General features: G+C 36.6%; 2 protein-coding genes across 2 annotated transcripts in view; one reads left to right on the top strand and one right to left on the bottom strand.

Moving 5' to 3' along the window:
• Positions 1-38: 38 nt before the first annotated feature.
• On the bottom strand, positions 39-7,535 carry LOC108965663 (tubulin glycylase 3A). The gene is made up of 3 exons (XM_018928215.1): positions 6,137-7,535; positions 2,354-2,866; positions 39-1,297 (listed from the first exon to the last, which is right to left on the bottom strand). Exons 1-3 carry the CDS (start codon positions 7,533-7,535, stop codon positions 39-41), a joined length of 3,171 nt encoding a protein of 1,056 aa, XP_018783760.1.
• An 8,976-nt stretch (positions 7,536-16,511) lies between these two features.
• The window catches only part of LOC108965690 (serine/threonine-protein kinase SBK1), a 45,262-nt gene continuing 40,968 nt past the window's right edge, over positions 16,512-20,805 (top strand). The window contains exon 1 of the mRNA XM_018928270.1: positions 16,512-17,087. Coding sequence (XP_018783815.1) covers positions 17,075-17,087 — 13 coding nt within the window. The 5' untranslated portion in view covers positions 16,512-17,074. The remainder of the gene's footprint in view (positions 17,088-20,805) is intronic.

Genomic DNA, 20,805 nt, shown 5'->3' with positions numbered 1-20,805 from the left:
TACATATACATACATGTATTCGTGTGTATACCATATTCTTAGCTTTTTGCTGTGGCATTTGTTACTAAAGCTGGCTTTTGATAGTGCGCGGATGAGCTGCGTGAATGTTCCGCTACAGTTAAACTTGCTGCAGAGGGCGCAACGCCTACCAACGCCATCGGCTTCTTCTTGCAAACGTAAACGCTGCCAGCGGACTTGGAGTTGCTGGCGTTAGCGGCGAGTCGGGCGTTATGACGCCTGGAGCGCCGCCAAGTCACAAGCTTGCGTCCGACCGTGCGTATGCTGGCTGAAGCCGCCATTTTTGCTGCCAGTTGTGAGACCTCAGTCGTGTTGGATTTCGTTTGTTTCGCCAGCAAGGACTTGATTGATTTTTCGCTTACGCTTGTGGTCAAATCATGCGCTACACCACCACTGCGTGCCACCTGTTTTGACCCTTGCGTTTGTGACAGTGTCATTGACTGTGGCTGTACTTTGAACCGACGTAACATTTCCACAATATTATCGACGCTTTTACTTTTGTTCGCGTGCGCCGAAACACGGACCGTGGCCGGTTCTGCGTCGATTTGATTGAGCAATTGGTTGTTGACCTCGGCCGATGTTGGCAGCGCACATTTCTTAATAATAAATTTAAAATTTTTATCACTTTCATTATTCGTACAGCCCGCAACGACGGCAGTGTTAAGGCGTGGTCCACAACTGCGATGCCGCTTCATAAGCGGTATAGTCACCTCGTGATCTTTAGCTGTTGCCGGCATGGTATTCGCTTTACAGGAGAGATTCGTGACGGACTTGCGGCGTATGCCTACCTGTGTGCGTGGCGTTTTCAAGAGATTCGGACAGATCATAGCAGGCGTTTGCGGTGTTATATGATATTTGCGACGTGCATTTTGCACCATTTGCATTGGTGTGGGTGAAGTGTGTATCACGGCACCCGAGGCGGTGATACCGCCAACGAGACCGCCACTTATGCTGCTGCGATTGCTATTACCCGCCTCCATTATATACTTCTCAACGTACTCGGTAGCATTAAATGTGGGCATAGCTTTGTGTACATTCGAGATGGCTGGCGTGATGGTGGCACGATGTCTGTAATTGTGGCCGCTTAGTGTTGGACGTTCGCGTTGCTGATGCGGATAATGATGGTGATGATGATGATGTGGCGGTTTAGTGACAATTTGCTTGCCTTTCACGAAGAGATTGAGTCCCATATAGGCTGGTGTTGGTGGCACTACTTGGCGGTAGATAAGTTCAAAATTACCCATATCTGCCTTGGGATCTAAGCGTCGATCAATTGCAACTGCGAATATAGAATGCGAGAAATTAGGAAAGCACTCAGTCAGATAAGCCAAAAGGTAAATATTTAGTAATAAACTCATAATGATTGGACTTTAACTTTAACTACATATATCTCTATCTTTTATTTTTTAATAATATATAAGGCATAGTAAAAATAAATACACTAGTTACACTAGTTCATATTTCTTTTTTTACCGTGATGTTAGAGGGTTTTGGATTGCTAAAACAGAAAATGATATTAAAAATTTCCTAAGACGTAGGATTTTTTGTGTTGTATTCAAGAGGTGTAGGATTCAAACCACCACCACAAATCATTCCCCACAGACGGGAACAGGTAGAAATCACTTTGTGCCAGGTCCGGTTTTTTAGTATGAATCTTATCTTTCCAACGCACTTATAAAGGGTGATCCAAGTAGGGGTACTTTTTAATATCCTTTTTTTTGAGAGATCAGATCATACTATTCACATCACTATCACCCATCTTGAGACCCTCCCTGCATTTATTACACGAAGGCCGTGGCGAGTCGATTCGGTGCCGTTCACAGCAACTCATATTGACGTATAGAACGACTTGGTTTTTACGTTGAGATCTTAAATTGAAACCAGATAAAATACAGCTTATGCAAGAACTAAAGTCGTCCCAAGCCACATCGCTTCGGTCTAGGGGCTCTTGAAAAGTTCCAAGAAGATCCAACGTTTTCAAGTCAAGTTTTATTCACCGATGACGCTCATTTCCGGTACAATGGGTATGTAAATAAGTAATATTGCCGCCTTTGGGACGAAGAGCATTCTTCAAAAATGTCATATTATCCAGAGAAAAACAACGTTTTGGTTTTGTTTGTGGGCCTGTGGAATCATCGGTCCATATTTCATCAAAAATGATGTCAATTGGGTTTCAATAAGACGGCGCCAATTTCAAGTTCACACCGATTTTTTCCTTAGGGAACGTCTAAAGTCTATGCGGACAACACCTATTCTACTCCCTTCATAACAGTACAAACATTATCAGTACCAGTACTTATAACAATATAATGTGAAAAAAAATTATAAAACTCACCTTTTATCACATCCTCCAGACATTGTGGGCACATACGTGCTGTCACACTGGTTGTCGCACCCAAATCGGGACTTGAATTAATCTCAATTAGCCAAGGATAGAAATTCTCGCATATCATAAAATCTGCACCGAACAACTCAAACGTATTCGGACGACGATCCATATTTTCCTGCGACGACAACATTGTGCCCACAATGGCTTTCTTCATGCCCGGATAGATGCGTTCCTGCCACATATCTTGTTTGCCGATTTGACGCAGATACGCTTGAAAAGAGTAACAATCCCACATGTTCTCTATGGGCAAACGTTTATCGCGTTTACCGTTGTTGTACTTCTTCTGTATGGCATGATTGGTCAGATGTACAGATTCATGATGATTACTCAAGCTATACTCTTGCGAGCTAAAGCGCAGATAACTCTCCTTGTACATCCAGACGACCAGCGGCTGTACATTGGTTATGAGAAACCATTGGCGTATATCGAACTTTGTATGGTGAATAATGAGCGGTCTTTCTGCAAAAGAAATTGTAGGTAAGTTTTTACGAAATCTTACGATTTTATAGCTATATATGTATGTATATACATATACTATATTTTAAAAGGTTTATGTGTTAGTATAACTGTGCTATATAAGCACGCTGTTAAGTGAGCGCCGTCAGGGACACTGTAAAGTAAGGTTATGTTTATGTTTTTTTGTTGCTATCTGTTGGGTTGTTGTGACGTCAGTGCAAAGAGTGGGTTGGCATTTGTTGAATGCTCACGCAACTTTATGGTGTCATGACAGGAAATTAGGCTTATTGCCAACCTGTTGAAGCCGAACCATTAAAATTGAAAGTTCATTGATTTTGTGCACCCGCCAACATTCACCACCATCCCATACATACATATATATGTACTTATATTTTTTTGTTGTTGTTTTTTGTATATACACTTCGTTGTTTTTCGGTGGCCGCGTGCTGAAGCCAAATCGTATTGTGTAGGGTCGTTGGCAATGTTCGAGTTTGAGGGCTCATGTTGTAGTATTTGATATTTTTAGGCATTCGTGCCTCTAAGTACATACATATGTATTGTATGTTATTATGCTTATATTTTATTATAAACTATACCATATTCATTTGGCTCGTATTGTGTTTATTTTTAAACGAGCGGTGAAAGTACGCTTTGTCGTCCTCTTCGTTTCGTCCTATGGGTATGTGAACTCACGTGTAAGCATAACGCCCATATATGACACCAAAACATACCTATTTACTTATATATAGCTTGTAAATACGTGAGCATGCAAGATTTTCCCCACGCGTGCGTGTATTTTTACCACATTGAGCTTTTATTTGCTATTCTTAGCCATTTTAATTTTTATTATATTTAGTTCCACTGAAAATCGCATGCGAATTTGTAGGTTGGAAATTAAATAGAAAATGTGAAGTCATAAATTTTTTATTATGATATGTAGGCAGATTTTCATCGACGAATTTTATGCGCTTCCTGGCGATTAAATTCGGTTACGCATTGTGAAATGGAAACTGTTCTTATTGCATAAGACATTCCATAACTTGAGCTCTGCTATGCCATTTTACTTGTCACGTTCTATGAAAGCCGGTTTTACATTAACTAAATAGATCCGATTTTTTCTGGCCAGGATTGGATTATGAGGAAATATAATCGCCAGGTGCTAACAGTCTCCGGGAAATCGGGCACTTAAAGGATCCCGGAAAAGAACATTCCGAAATCCTCACTTACTTCGACTGCATCACTGAACCACAAACTTCGGCAAATCGGATACATTGTATCAGAGATGAATATTCCGAAATCCCCGATCACTTTAACTGCATCGCTTGACATCAATTTAGGCCACTGCGTCGCGGAGCATACTCCTAGTGTCATCTTCTCTGCTCAGATACCCCCGAGGAATATGTTTGGTGGGACAGAGTAGCTGGAGAAGAGGCGGAGTGAGCTTTTTTACAAATGGATCAAAGCACCATAGTAAGGTTGTATGGGGACCTCTCAATCAACTGTTGTTTCGGACTGCTGTATTGTATATTTTCTAGCAGAAGTGACTAGCTGGAGAAGAGGCGCAGTGAGTTTTTTCACGGAAGCATCGAAGCTCAAGGAGATGGTTGGAGGGGGAGCTCTCAATCAACTCTTGTTTCAGACTGCCGGACGACTGTAGTGCCTTTCAAGCAGAAGTGAGTAGCTGGAGAGGAGACGCAGTAAGTTTTTTCACGGATGAATCGAAGCTCAAGGGGAAGATTTGAGGAGGAGCTCTCAATCAATTCTTGTTTATGACTGCCAGAACACTGTAGTGTCTTTCAAGCAGAAGTTTCAGTGGCGGACTGCATCTTTTTTAGGAAACTATGCATCCACTGCAATAGCACAGCTGCCATTTAGGCCTTCAACATGCTTACAGGAAGTTAAGTCTAGTCAATGAATGCATTATTTCACTTTCATCCCATCAGGGTTGGAACGACCAGTTGCTCTCCTTCGTGTAATTGGCCGATGGTTCTATGGGTCTCGTGCAAGCTCAGCAAGCGTTGGTTGGCGACCAGAATTTGTAGAATTGGGAAAGTCTTTGGCCTTTTTTTTGGAATACAAAAGGTTCATTGAAATAATAGCTCTTGGTGAGGTTCAGAACGCTGCAATGAGAGATGTTCTAACTTGGCACCGTTCCATTGGCCTTCACGCGGTGAGGCTAAGGATTTTGGATGCAACTTGCTTTGCGCTGGCATCACAACTGACAGGCGTCTTTAGCTGTCCAAGTACAATTATTCCTTGCCTCTCAAAAAATCAGCTTACTTTTTAACCTAACATAACCTAACTCTCTTTGGATCAGTAAGTGTGAGTAATATGAGACCTTTTATACAATATTAAAGCAGACGACCTTCCAAAATTGTGAGTCTGTGAATATTTGTATCAGCTTCAGATACAAATTTTCTAATTCTAAGGTCTCTTTATTATTTGTGAGCGATTTTTAAAGATTTCCAGTTGTAAGTGATAATAATGTAGGATAATCTTTTGAAGTTGCCGCAATATAGTGCCTGAACCATCCACGAAGGTCTTGGAATACTCCAAACGAACGGGAAGACCAACTCCTTCTATGTTCATAAGTGACGAGAGAACTTATAATGAATCAACAAACATACTTGGTCCATTTATAGGAGACTTTTTAGCGTGTGAGATAATCGGCAAGCCTGTTATAATGGGACATACGTGCTACGTGTATGGATAAATTAATATTTTTTTTAGACTGTATAATGTTCTCTAGGCGCCACTGAGTTCTATTAGTACCTGACCAAAACGCATGACTCTACTAAAACGGCTGTATGTTCCTGATGTACTACAAGTAATTCATGTTTGGCTCTACTTTTTTATTACGCAGCTTAAGATATATAAATAGAGTAAATATTATCTGCTGAGATATTCCGTTCCTACGGCAGTCCCAAGCCCAGGTCGGACACAAAAATATAAGATTTCCGCTTGAGAGCATTCATTCAAATAATAAAGAAAGGTTTCTGCCGTTACAACAATAAAATTCGGCGGTAAATTCAAAATACAAGAGAACTAGAATACGAAAGCGAGTTGCGTTTTTGCGGACTAATTTTTTGACTGTTTCATTACAACCAAATTCTAATATCTAATTTTCTCAGTAAACGATACATTTTCTTTTTTTCCTCTCCTCGGACAAGTGTGTTGTTAATGCTTTTGAGAAACTAACAGACCCCTGACAGACTCTTAAAATCGAATGTATCTTTGTCCTCTTAAAGAAGCAGCCTATAGTTGCCCACTTACCTATATACTTTTGCACCACATAACGACTCTTCGAACCGATGGACGGATTTACAAGCACTAGAATTTTCTTCAAATTATCCATCAATTGTATGCCACGTCCGCGACACTTATTCGCCGGCTTTACGATCCACAAATTCTGATAACCATCCAACGTGTATTGCGGCCAAAAGTTCTGCAGATGTTCCAACAGTTGTATACTCAATTTTACCGTATACTCAGGTGCGCGTGTTGGTTCTGTAAATATTTTCGCTTCCTCCGTGACGACCTGTTGATGTTGATGGAAAAATACATCCCACTCGTGTTCCCAAACACGTGATAGCTCATCCAAATCGATATCTTTGTGCTGACAACTATCCAAGTAATCGCTGCAACGTTTAATTGCGAAATCTATGCTATTATATGGTACCGTGCCCATGGTGGAGAAAATCGCATCGATACCCTTACGACGGTAGCGATCCACAACGACACGTATGAAGGCAATACAGGCAGTGAGCTTGAAGTTATCCATAAATTCGGCCAGCTCCTCCAAACTCCAAACATTGTAACAACGTGGAAAATACAACTCCGACATACCCTCCTCATAGAACCAATGGAAGTCCTTCAATTGTGCACATAAACCCTCCTTCGAGGTGAATGGCGCACGGTGAAACTTATTAATAATCATACCGGGATTTTTAGCTTGATCTATATAATCACATTTCTCTTTGCGATTCGTCCACAAAAAGTCGATGGGCATGTGTTCGAGAAAGCGCGACATAATGTTACGTTCACACTTGGCAATATACTGACGACGCGTTTCGCCCGGCTTGCGCTTGGGCAAACCTTGCGCCAAATCATCGTATGTCACTTGACACACACCCGTTGGTATTTGTTTGCGATGCACGTCTAATTTTTCAATCCAACCGCGTGCCACAAGCGCATTGCGTACGGAATGAAAGGAGCCGCGTATGGTGAAGGTTTTATTCTGCTTGACCGCCTCTTGTGCGCGGCGGCGTAACTCATTTAGTCGGTCGGTTGTAATCCAAGTGCGACGATTACAGTAATTGCTGGGCGGTGCGCTGGGTATTATCTCCTTACCGGTAGCGGTAGTGATTGTGGCAGTTAACGGCTTGGTAGCTGTGCTGAGAGAGGCTGTGGCTGTGGCTGAAGCAGTGACTGTTAAGCTGGCTATAGTCGTGGCACTGGTTGTAAAGACTGTGCTAGTCTCTACATGCGTTGTGGTCTTGGTAGTTGTCACTTCAACGGAAGCAGAGTCAGTTGATTTCGCTTCCGCTAGTTTCGTTGGCTGCACTGACGCTGATACGTCTCCCAACTTTCCAACTGCTGGTGCTTGTTGCTTCTCATTAGCGGTTTCATTCTTGTGATTCTCGTTGGCATTTTCATCGGATTTCTCATGCATTGCTTGATACGCACGCCTCCTCCTGCGTTAGTAAGCCAACCAACCGGGACCGCAATGCCGTTTACGCGTTCCGCGCGCTCCAAAAATCGATGACTACTAAATTATGCGATTTGTATCGGAATGAATTGAAGTCTGACATACCGTCGTCGTCGGGCACATGGTAAGCGCGCATAATGTAGAGCAAGTTGTCTACTTGTTGCCATGGCGTCCACAACAAATCAGGTGGCTTAAGTTTATTAGAGCAACGATTTAATAAAATTTGGTATGGAGTCTACTGTCTGCTGTGGGCGTGTTTCACAAAAATCACAGGCATGTAAAATGTATGTATCTATGTGTAGTGTCAAAGCGTAGCGCCGTGGATTGCTAGTAGGACGCAAATTTGCGAAAGTGGAGTTGGCAACCTAGTTTTTGAGGTTCACAAGGATTTACTAAGAAAGCATTGCGCATAGTTCGGCATTACTTCAGTTGTTGCTATTGTTGCTGTTGTACTTGGTCGCGCTTCGCAAGTTTTATTTGTTTGTTAAGCATTTTATCCATGCCGCTCATGTGCTCTTCGCCGCTTGATTTCTGGGTGAAGGTGCAAAGTTATGCTATAAAATTATGAACTTCTCCTTGTTTTGTACCTCGAGTATAAGCTTATTTTATTTGCATTTAAACTAGTTAAGATGATAAAATCAAATTAGCAATTATTGTATAAGTATTTTATCACAAAATCTGTAATTGTTGTCGTGTATGTTGGTATGCTTGAAAGGTGGTATTTTCTGCATTTAAAATTAAAGTGGTGGGTGAATTTAGAGTTTTGACCGCATTTTCTCAATGAAATTAACGATTTTTTTATAGCATATAAATAAATATTACTTATTGAAACTTTGGGAGTGATTTATTCTTATATCTAACGAGCTACATCTTCTGATTTTCAAAGAATCGGTTGTTTCGCCTATAAAGGGTGTTCCATTTCGATTTTACTATCTTTTTTTTTTTTATTTAAAAACAGAAAAACTTTCAATTTAATAGAAAATGCTTATTATTATTCGAAAGAAAATTTTTTGGCATTTATTTTTTGAATATTATCTCTTTCAAATGTTGGCCGCGGCTACGTCTGAGTTGGTCCATCCATTGAGTAAAATTTTCGACTGGCAACGGGCGAATGACAGGCGTGATGTTTTTCGTACCAGGCCTGAATCGAATTGGGATTGTTTGCATAGAATTGAGGCTTTTCATATCCTCACAGCAAAAGTCTAACGGTGTGATATCACACGATCTTGGTGGCCAATTGATTGGTCCAAAACGTGAAATTATCTGCTTCCCGAAGTGTTTGTCAATAAATCCATTGAGTTATGTGATGTCTTATTGAAATCAAATGCCGTTGAGAACAGGAACATCGATTTCAGGCAACAAATAGTCGGTTATCATGGTACGGTTACGTTCTCACCGGCTTCATTTTTGAAAAAATGGGGACCGATGACTCCACTTCCCAGTTATTGAAGTTGCTTTTCGTCCCAAATGCGGCAATTTCTCTTGTTTACATACCCCTTGAGGGTCGGTCGTCTTGGAACTTTTCAAAAGTCCATAGTGCGAAGCGATGTCACGTGGAAAAGTCGAGCTGATTCAGTTCTTGCACAAGCTGTATTTTATCTGGTTTCAATTTAAGATCTGGACGTAAAATGCGCCAAGTCGTTCCATAAGTCAGTCCGAGTTGCTGCGCGACGGTGCCGAATCGACTCTCCACGGTCTTTGTGTACACTATTAGCCATGGCAGCTATGCATATTTTTTCTTCACTGCGTGCTAGGTATTTCGAAAAAGCGTATTGAAAAAAGTACCTTTACTTGGATCAATTTGAAGTTGAACTGGAAAAGGGGTTCAGAGATCTGAATTTTGTATAGGAATTTTTTAACTTAGCGAAATCGGCTTCCACATTTTTGACGCGTTTTTTCTAGAAACTGTGCTTTTTAGAGTTAGTGAGCAAAATATCTCCAGAACTGCTGGACCGATGAAATTTGTACACAACCTTTTTTAATACCTTTGTCAAGTAATGTTTGTAAAAGTAAGAATTTAAATTTTTTAGCCATTCTAAAGTATAAACGAATAAATTCTCTAGTAGGAAGCCTCGCCGTTAGACTTGTTTTTCTTAGAGGTTCTCCTGGAAATCGGCTATGGCATCCAGGGTATCCAAAATTTTTCAAAATAATTAAAATTTTATAAAAGAACATTCAATTCTGCGAGAGAACGGAATGGCTTTGGGGTGGTGCTAAGAGAAACGTTAATAGTGGAAACTAGCAGGTTGGTGTTGGAATATAAGCCCATAATGGTGTATACGCCTGATTGAGGCCGCTCGAAAAGACTACACCTACTCAAAAACTTGAGTATGTCCAAAGAGCGGCTCTCATCGGCATCTCCAGAGTACTACGATTTACATGAACAATGGCATTTAATGCCATTTTAATATTTCCGACAGGTATATGGCTGCGAAGTGTGCTCTAACGCTCAGGGAAGCTGGGTATATGAAAGTGATTTGAGGAGGAATTTTCTGTAAAGAGCTCTCCGTCAAACATAGATTTAGGCTACCGGACCATTGTAGTGTAATTATGGCAAATTTGCCCCTAAAAATCGCTGGCCGGTTTTAGTCCCATAGTTTCTTAGGCAAAGTTGTTCAGAATGATCCGCAGAACATTTCTCGCATGCGCGATTTTTCTTTTTTTTTTTTTTTTTTGTTTTTTTTATATTGAACCACTTTTTTTTTTTTTGAACTTTTCTGAACTTTTTTTCATTACAAATTTTATGAAGAAAGNGTTGTTCAGAATGATCCGCAGAACATTTCTCGCATGCGCGTTTTTTCTTTTTTTTTTTTTTTTTTGGTTCACTGCAAATCGAACCACTCTAATAATGTTTGAACTTTTCGGAACTTTTTTTCATTACAAATTTTATGAAGAAAGATTTTTTAATATTTTACAAAAATTTTTGAATTAAAAAAATAAGTGTTTGTTCCTATCCCTACGTTTCTCCTGACATCTGTGTCGAAAAAAATATATCCAGCCTAGCCTAAGGTGGGGAACCTCACCAAAAAAGTGTTCGTACTGTGCATATTCAAACTTTTAACCCTTGCATTACCTATATGAATTTTCTACTGGAGATTTAAAATTTGAACCCACATATGTACTACCTACATATTATATAACCATATGATTTTATATGTATACACATATTTCGTGATATACAACTGTAAATAATTACGAGATTTCCATAATTACCACAATTAAAATAATTACACTGCATTCGTCATCTACCTTATAACCAACCTTGTGCGCACGACACACTTAAAAGAGTGTTTAAAAAATGAGGACGTGCGTGCGGGATATGACTTTTATTTTCATTGTAAGGCTAAGTACATAGTAAAGCGCGAAGCTACGACGAAGGAAACAAGAAAATAATAGGGATAAAGATCGTATTTCAAATTTTTTGTGATCAAAAAATTCGTTCGCTATCTGCTAGTGAAAATGTTGAAAAAATCGTGTATGGAGAAATATTGGCCCTTACTTTTGGTACTGTATTAAAAAATAAAGCTTTGTTTTTGCGATAATACTCACCTCCAGTAACGGGTAATTTTGAGAGGCGTCAATAACTGGTTTTAAATGCGGCAAACCTTTTTCGAAGTTGGTCTTTTTAATAGTAGTTCTTGATTTATATTCAATTACGTTTGCCATTTAGTAATAAACAGCCTTACTTCGGGAAAAAGTTTGCAAACCGTGGAAATTTATTACTATAATGATGTTCTGATTTTAAATTTTAAGAAAAGTTGCGGCGCTAACAAAAGACTACAAGACCGTAGCACACTCTTGTAGAACCCCACTTCTCCATCCTGCTGAATGGCAGTGAAAGCATAACCCGAGGAGGGGGTGAATCCGATGACTATGGAGCGGACGTTTCATTACCTGACCATGAAGAAGTTCGAATAGCGATTACTCGTCTGAGGAACAACAATGTGGCCGGGGCCTATGGATTGAGGGCAGAGTTATTAAAATACAACGGCGAAGAACTGATAAGGAGACAGCATCATCTCTCATTGAAATTTGTGCCAATTTGCGCCAACTACCGTGAGATAAGCGTCCTCAACATCGCAAGCCGCTCGATACCAAACGAGGCGACTACCTACCATATGACTTCTTCAATCTATTCCAGGAGAAAATAATTCGGGCTGCAGATCTGAATAGAGAAGGTACAATCTTCTATAAAAGTGTATAGCTGTTGGCGCCCGTCATTGGTATGGATATCATTGACTTCAACAATCACGCCCTTAGTCCTGCTTTCTCTAGACTGGATAAGGAAGCGAACCAAATAGGTCTGGTAGTGATTGACGGCAATGCGAATCATTTCTTGTCATCAAACAAATCATCATCGCACTCGCGACGTATAGAAGAAGAATAATTTTTGGTTCATATTTCTTCAAAAATAAAGGCAGCCATAGTATTACAGGCAATTCTAATCGCTATAGTTCCTAGATTAATGACTTCTGCCATGCCTGAATTGTTGAAACATTTATCGAAAGTTTAATCAGTTTGTACCCCAACGAAGTTTTATGAACAGTTTCCGATCATTTCGTGATGATGATTGTAATCGATTATATGAAAGCCCAAAGCAGGTAGGGACTTATTCTCAACTATTTAAATATTTAAAACATTTAAGAAATTATTCTATCAAGCTTTGACGAACTTTCAAAATTTTAAAAAGTTCACACAAGTATTACTTAATTTCGGGAAGAATTATTTTTCTTTGCCTCAGTTACTTCCACCCAGGAATTCATAAATCTTTTAGATATGTGTATATGTATTTATATAAAACATTTATTGAGTGTTACTAAGACATGAAGTGGGCTGATGGAAATAGCCTTTACAAAATATTTATTAAAGCAAAAATTAGCAATTGCCTTTCACGCATTAGTAGGCGCTTCCGAGAAACAACAATTCTGTGTTCGCTTGATTTAGGCGGCATTTTTCAGACTAAATTGTTGATGAAACACGGATAATTATGTAAAAGTATTATACAAATCAATAAGTGAATTTCGAAACTCAATCAAACATTTAAGTGTGGAAATATATTTATAAATATATTATTTTTTTTTATTTATTTTTAGTTTTTGTAGTGAAAGAATATAACATAATTTTTGTAAAGAAAAAAAAAATGATATGTGAACCAAAGTTTGCAGAATTTAACATCTCTGCATCTTATATCTCTTGAAAACATCTTAATCTTTCTAGTAAGTCATTAGTACCCAAGGTCATCAGTTAGTAAAATCTATTTCTTCCTCATCATCATCTTCCTATTAATTTTCCACTAATCCAACTGAAATTTTTGTAAATGTTGAAGAATATATGAAAATGACTAGCCCGCATCGCGCCAAGGAAAACCGTTTCTTGGAACTAGCCTAATTCTCATAAGTTATGCTTTTTATTCAACTGTCATCACATTCGAAAATATCAGACTCTTTTATTTACTCGAGAAAATTCGTGTTTATATAAAATATTGAGTTTGTTTATTTGTATTTTTGTGAAGCGTTTTTGTTAATGCCGCAATTTCTGCTCAAATCTTTTTATTTTTTATTGGCGTAGACACAGCTTACGCGGTCATAGTCGAGTTTAAAACAGGACGCCAGCCGGTGGCCAAGTCTTTCTCCAACGGAGTGGAGGTCTGCCTCTTCCTCAGCTTTCCCCGGCGGGTACTGCGTCGAAAACTTTCATTCATTCGGCCGACATCAACTAGCCATCGTAGCCACTGTCTCCTAATTCGCTGAACTACATATGTCAATGGCGTCGTATATCTCATATAGCTCATCGTTCCATCGACTGCGTTGCATCGTTCTTACCTCTGTACCATATAGCAGGACGGGGATGTTGAGTGACTTGTAGAGTTTGGTCTTTGTTTATCGAGAGAGGCCTTTACTTCTCAATTGCCTACCCAATCCGAAGTAGCACTTGTTGTCAAGATTTATTCTGCGTTGAATTTCGAGGCTGGCAATGTTGTTGGTGTTAATACTGGTTCCAAGAAAGTGGGAGCAAAGTTGCGAGTGCGGCGACTGTTTGTTTGATGACAGGAGATATTACTACCAGGCACTTTTGCTTCGCTTTCTTATCCAGTCTGGAGAAAGCAGAACTGCTCAAATATTATTTTTAAATTTTTGTTGCAGTCGGGACTTGTTGTAGATTTTATTCTTAGGATCAATGTTGAAAATACTTTTTATTCCACATATCATCCACCAACTCTCATTTAAAATTTTGACCTTTTATAAAGATTATAGTCTCCATTCATCTTTCGTTCATCTTCAATTGTTTAAATGAGATAAGCTTCCCCTCGAAAGACAGTACGAAATAATATTCCTAGACAATTTTGTGATTAGTTGACTCAGTATTGTTGAAGTAGTATTATTTTTCTTCGATAAAAGCGAAAACAAAACTGTAAATGATAACAGTATTTTTGGTTCTGATAGTGCACACGCAATTTTCGCATCGTTGACTCAGTTCGGATAAATTTGACGGCAAAAATGCACCACTCTCTGGAAATCCATTTTTTGAAAACATCTATAAAATCATTAAAATCGTCGAGTCTGACCATCATGTAAGCGTTATTTTCATTGTCCTTGCAAGGATCAAAGCCGGGAAAGGCACCTTCATGTATATGAGGCTTTTTAGTTATATTATTATATATCTACGGCGAGTTTTCACCCGATTTTATTCGGGAAAGTATTGACTCTATTCAACTCATTTCTGACAACTATCAGGAAAGAATTCTCTCTGAATTTCAATTTCATATCTCACACATTGACCGATATTTTCGGAAGAAAAACTATAAGCACTGGATCTACATATTGAGTACCTAGCGGTCCGAACTGTTTTGGTTCGATTTGAACAATTTTTGGCCATAAGGTGGCATACTCTAAGTGCATTATTCGTGTGAGGTTTTATCCCGTTATATTAATTGCCTCTTGATTTGTACACACAAAAGGCAAGAATCAGACAAATTTTAAAATTATGTTATATGGAGAGTAGCCGTAGCTATGGTCTGATTTTGCTCGTTTCCACACTGTAACATAAAAATATATAGAGAAATGCAACATATTAAATTTGGTTGAAATCTGTACGTCGGACTTCGAGATATCTGTTTTCACCTAAAAGTGGTCGATGCTACGCTCACCTTCCAATGTTGACCCCGAATCTATTAAAAACCTCGCGGGTAAAATTTAATGGTTCAGGCGTATTTAGCTATTGATTTATCGTTCAGTCGTTTTTAGCAGCACCGTTACCGTTACCGGGGAGTCGGTAGAGTTATGATCACACTGTCGGTAGGAGTTCTTATAATATTTTTTGATTGTTGTGTGGTTCAAGGGAGAGGGACGGACAGACAGCCAGACGGTCACTCGGATTTTAACTGTTCTCGTCATCCTGAGAAGACGACATATTATATAGTATATCCCTGTATCTATCTCGCTTGGTTTTAGGTGATATGTACAACCGTTAGGTGAAGAAAACTATTATATTCCGTAGCAACAGGTTGCAAGAGCATAAAAAAATGGATTTCTAGAGCCTTTATATTTTCAAATTAAAAAAAATTGTGACAACCCTAGTACATAAGTGTTAATTTGTGATTTATTCACATTCCACATTTTCCTCATAACTGCATCAATCAAAAGCTAGCATTGAGTTCAAAGTTACGCAATATTAAGCCGTCGGCACATAATTGAAGAGCCTATTATACAACAACGACAAACTACAACAAATATGCAAATAAGTGTTATGTAAATAGCTACATAACATACAGACAATTCGCATATCACTTAAGCTAATCACATACGTCGCTAACGCTACGTAATGAGCACAGGCGGCGTGTGTCCTTTGCCCATTACTTAACATACTTATTTTGTGATTTTGTAGCAGTGAAGCCGCTAATTTCACACGCATGCAGATAATGTTCATCATACGCCATGCGCAACGAAACTTTTACTGCTAGAAGTAGCTGTCAGCAGCAAATTTTGCTGTTTGTTAAGCAGCGGCAAACGAAAGCTTTCTGTTTGCGGTAATAACGGAGCTTTGCTTTTGGAGTATGTACAATACATATGCACGTGTGCATATACATATATGTATAAATAAGTGTGTCTACACTGGCTGCTGCTGGCGCTTATATTGCTTTGGAAAATTCGTGCGTTTTCATTTGCTTTGATTTTAGGCAATCGCACAGTGTATTTGTTTTGTGTTTTATTTACCGTTAGTTTGATTATTGTATGTATGTTGTTGTAATATAAATGGTTGCGGCGGGGTAGGCTGGTGTGCGACGGGTTGCTAGCTTGCTACGGTCGGTTAGTCGTTTAGTCGGCGTCGTTCGTTTATTCCATCGTTGGTCGGTTCGTGTTCCTTGCGCGATTTCGGTTTTTGTCGCTGTTGTACTGTTGATTTGGCATATCATTCCTGCGCATATATAAAATCACAGTGTTTGGAGGCGACAAAGGCATAATGTGCGTGTACAGCAGCAACAGCAGCAGCGTAAACACACAACAAATACAATATGAATATTAACGGAAAATATAAACTCTCGCTAGCCGAATGCTAAATGCGCGCTCTCCAAGAAAATACAAATGAAATAAAAAAGTAAGCGAACTGCATGCAATATAAAAGTGTATCTTCGTGTAGAATTTTGAACATTTACCGTTGAAAGACTGTGTTGTTAAGACAGCGCTAAGAATTCGAAGCAGAAAGTGAAAGTAATTTTTTACGATAAAAAATATAGTCGGTTCGAAAACGAATTGCGATTTTGTAAAGAAAATTTTTAAATAAAAAATATTTTGACAAAAAAAATTTGACATAAAAAAATAAAAAATTTAACAAAAAGTGAAATTGTGTGAATTTTTTAAATAAATCGAAAAAAAAGTTGTTACGAAAACTAACTAAAACTTAAAAAAATTTACCACAAACAAAAACTAAAGTGAAATAAAGTTGAAGAAAATCTACGAAAAAATCACCGCAATAATTTACTACAAAAAAATTTCGCAAAACAACCAACTATTTACAATTATTAACAAATATCAAGAACTGCGCAAATTTTGGGTTTCGAAAACTTTTGTTGTGTAAACACTCAATTTGATTTTTTTTTTGGAAAATATTTTTGTAATTTATTTTACTATTGGTGCTAATTTGCGAGCATTTTCCATGCAGACAAATTTACATATATGTTTACGGTATCGCCGTTGACAGACAGACTTGTTGTTTATTTAAAATAATTGCCGTAGTTTACGAGCACAAGTACTGCTACTATAACTGTCAATTGTGTGTGCCTATAACTTGAGCCCAAAATATTATTGTGTTTGTCAAGTTCATTGCCAAATTGACTAACCAACTGCTAAAGCCACAAATCTTGTGGTTGTGGTACAACGTACAAGAAACGTCTACCGTTAAGCGTTTGAGTAGAGTTTTTAAAAACCTGCCAGCCGGCACACATACAACATACTTGGAGACATCCTATCGGTTCATAAGTAAACTGGAGCAGTGTGGCGGCTAAAATGGGCACTATTGGTGAGTGACAAAAAAAAATTGTTTGGTCTCTGAAAAACAAGAATTTAAAAATTTTAAAATTTTTTACAAAAATCTTGATATATCGTAAAACTTTAAGAAAATTTTACACAATCGAAACATTTCAACACTTTGTAAAAATTTCGCAAAACTTTCAAAATTTCTTAAAATTTAAATATTTTGTAATAGTTTCAGAATTTCCAAAAATTTCAAAATGTAAAAATTTCAAAATTTCGTAATGTTAGAGATATAATAAATAAGTGGCATTGAAAGTTTTAGAGCTTCAAATTTTGCAAAAAATGTAAAATTAAATTTTGTAAATATTTCAAAATTCGCAACTCCGTTATTTTAAAAATACAATAGTAAGTGTTAAAAATTTTAGAACTTCCAAATTTTGCTAAAATTTCAAACTGTTTTAAGAATCTAAAACTTCGTAAAGATTTTAGAATTTATTAGAAAAATAGAATTGAGTAAAAATTTCAAAATATTGTAAAAATTTCAAAATTTTGTAAAAGTTTCAATATTTCTAAAAATTTCAAAATATTGTAAAAATTTCAAAAAGTTTTTAAACAAATCTGAACTTTTTCGAAATATTGAAACTTCTACAAAACTTTGAAAATTTCACAATATTTTGAAATTTTGACACAATTCTATTTTTCTAGGAAGTTCTAAAATCGTTTTGCGTAAAATTTTCAAATTTTTTACAATTTGTCAAAGTTTTCAAATTTTTCGAAATATTGAAACTTTTAAAAGACTTTGACATTTTTATAATATTTTGAAATTTCGAAAAACTGTAAAAATTTCGTTATTCATAACAAACACAAATTAAATAAATAAGAGATACTAACTTATCTTTGCTTGATTTAAGAAAGTTTTCATAAAAATACAATTTTTTGTAGTTTCGAAAATATTTGAAATAAAAAAGTTGGCCAAATATCTGGAAATTCTTGAAAATATTTTTTCTTTAAACGTAATTTATAATATATTTTTATAGTTATATGTATTATATATTTTGTTAAGATTTTTTATTTAAAATATTTTTGAAATACTTTATATAGTATTTTATACATTATTAATATATTTATGTTTAAAATATGTATTAAAAGTGTCATAATATAAGATTAGCTTCAAAATTTTGCTCTAAAAATTTTCTACATAAATTAATTGAAAATAGGCATTTTCAAGAAAAAAGATTGAATGTATACGAAGCTTTGAATATTTCACGGTTTCATGGAATTTTTTGTCTTTACTAGGTTACGAAATATTTTTTAAAAATATTTTTATTCTTTTCTTCGAAAACATAACGTAACAAAAAAATATAATTAGTTTGTTTAACTTATTTAGATATTTTAAAATTTTCCGAACAAAAGTGCAATAAATGTTTTGTTTCTTTTCACTATCAATAATCAAAAATTACTCATAGAATAATAACCCTCGCCCAAAAGTCATTACAGCTTATTTTCATTTTCGAAAATTAATTACATGGCAATTATAGCTTGAATTGTTGTCTATAAACGCTTTGCGACTATAAAATAACTGTAAAATATTTCTAATGCAATGCATTTGAATACAAGAAATCACTGTCTAGTTATAGCGCAGTTCTGTCTGCGGCTTTAAGAACTATGTATAACTTGAGTTCGCAGAAAAGTAATATATTTAATAACAAAATATGATTTATTTTACAAAAAATAAATAAATATATATTAAAATTAAGATTTATAGTTTAGCCAATTCGTGACTGGATTTGTGAATTCATATTCGCCTTTATTTCGCGTACCCATTTCAATGCTTTTTAGTCCAAGATATACCATAAATGACAAATGTAAACCTTTGCGCTTAAACCCGGCATATTTATACAGATTATCTTTCTCTTCAGTATGTCGGTATACCGTTACTGGTAAAACCGATAAAATTCAAAAATAATCAGAATGTATTTTTTTTTAATTAGACAAAATTTGTGAAGTGGCGTATCGAATAAATAGCTTGCATAAGTTTAATACTTAGACCTGCCATAAGTTTTGTTACAAGTTTACACCGTCATGAAAATGACACTATGCTTTTTTTTTTTTAATTTGATAGTCGCTGCGTAGATTCTGTAATTTGCTAGTTCAACAGCCACATTTTTTTCGTCTGTTAAAAGGAGCCTTTTAAGTCGTTGACCGCGCCACTGATGCAGCCGCTTGAATCTCTTGGGCCCAATTTGCTTCCAGAGATTTTTGAAACTCGTCAAATTTCTATGGCTGTATGGTGACCACGTTGAGCCCTTGGGACAAAGTTTGAGGTTTTTGCGTAGTTTTTGTAACTTTGCTCCTTCAAAGGTTTCATGTTTTCCATCTATTAAAAGCCCCCTTTGAAGTCGTTGACCGGGAAGAATTGATTCTGTTGAACGTAATTTGCTTCCACAGCGTTGTCAGAAGTGCTCCTCCCTGCATGCAATGGAAACCTTATTTATTAACTCTCTAGATTGGTATAATCAATGGGATTCCTTTTTACAAAAATATTCAAAGATATATTTCCATATCTTAGGTTATTTGTTTTTTCATATTCAATTCCATTAACATCATATAGAAGTTTGCTTTCATCCTCTAATTAAATCTCTAAATTTGTTATTCTCAAATTAGTGGCCGTAATTTAGCACGACACACGTCCATATTATTTTACCTATTATCATTAAATATAAAATTACAAATTTCGCACAGCAACACGAAGTTCATAATAAAAATAGCCTGATAGACAACGGCAATTTTTAGCATTATGCTCGCTGTTGTCCTGTAATTAAGCGCGTGGAATATAAAAATATATGCGTTAGCACGCGTAAAGCTTCCATCAGTGTTCGCTGTTAATGAGGGCAATTGTGCTCAATGCGGTGACAGCATGTTGCTGCCGAGCTAATAATGTGATGGTGCTTGGGTAAATGCGAGGCGTTGGCAAGTAGGAAAATAAATATAATCATTTGTGATTGCAGTGTGATGGAATGGGATTGTTTGTTTTATATATCGAGATGTACATAAGTATATGGGTGTATTTATAGAGTATATAGTATTTGCTGCTACTCATGCCCATTAGGATATTGACTAGTTTATAAAACATTTCGGGTGAAGACATAAGTATATTATCTTTCATTTTACATCAGCGTCTTTCAATCATACGTATATCATGAACCGCTCAATCGTATGCCATGTATATGATTAATCTGCTGATGGATTCTTTTGTTAGAATTATTGATCATTACCTCATCTGTTTGCCATTGCTATTGATGTTTCCTTGCATTCAGTGCTGTTGAAAAATTGGCTCCGGAAATAATTGATTTGAAGAAAAAAAAAAAAAAAAGTTATTAACAAATATGATCATTTTATTAGATATTTTCAAATAGAAGGTAAATAATATTTGAAAGACATACACATGTGTGTCATAAAAAAAGGAAAGCCAATGGGATTCTTATATTTAAGAACCCGTCGAACATTTTTCGAAATAAATCAATATATTTTTTTTTCAAAGAAAATTGTATGAATCATTTTTAATATTTAAAACATTTTATTTTTTTTCTCTGTTGAGTTGTAGTTTCTGGCTTTGTAGTTATTTTTTTTTTATGAATAAAAATAGTTAAACAATTTATTTAATTACAGCTAAACAATTTATACGTTTTTCGAATATTTGTATAACAATCGGTCCGTTTTGAGCTAAAATATGTTATATGTTAAATAAACTATTTATTTAAAAA

Source organism: Bactrocera latifrons, unplaced genomic scaffold (genome assembly GCF_001853355.1).
Source record: "Bactrocera latifrons isolate USDA-ARS-PBARC rearing strain unplaced genomic scaffold, ASM185335v1 scaffold_145, whole genome shotgun sequence".
In the NCBI taxonomy this organism is placed as follows: Eukaryota; Metazoa; Arthropoda; class Insecta; order Diptera; family Tephritidae; genus Bactrocera; species Bactrocera latifrons.
The sequence above is the reverse complement of the archived record's forward strand: the minus strand, read 5'-3'. Positions and strand labels throughout refer to the sequence as shown.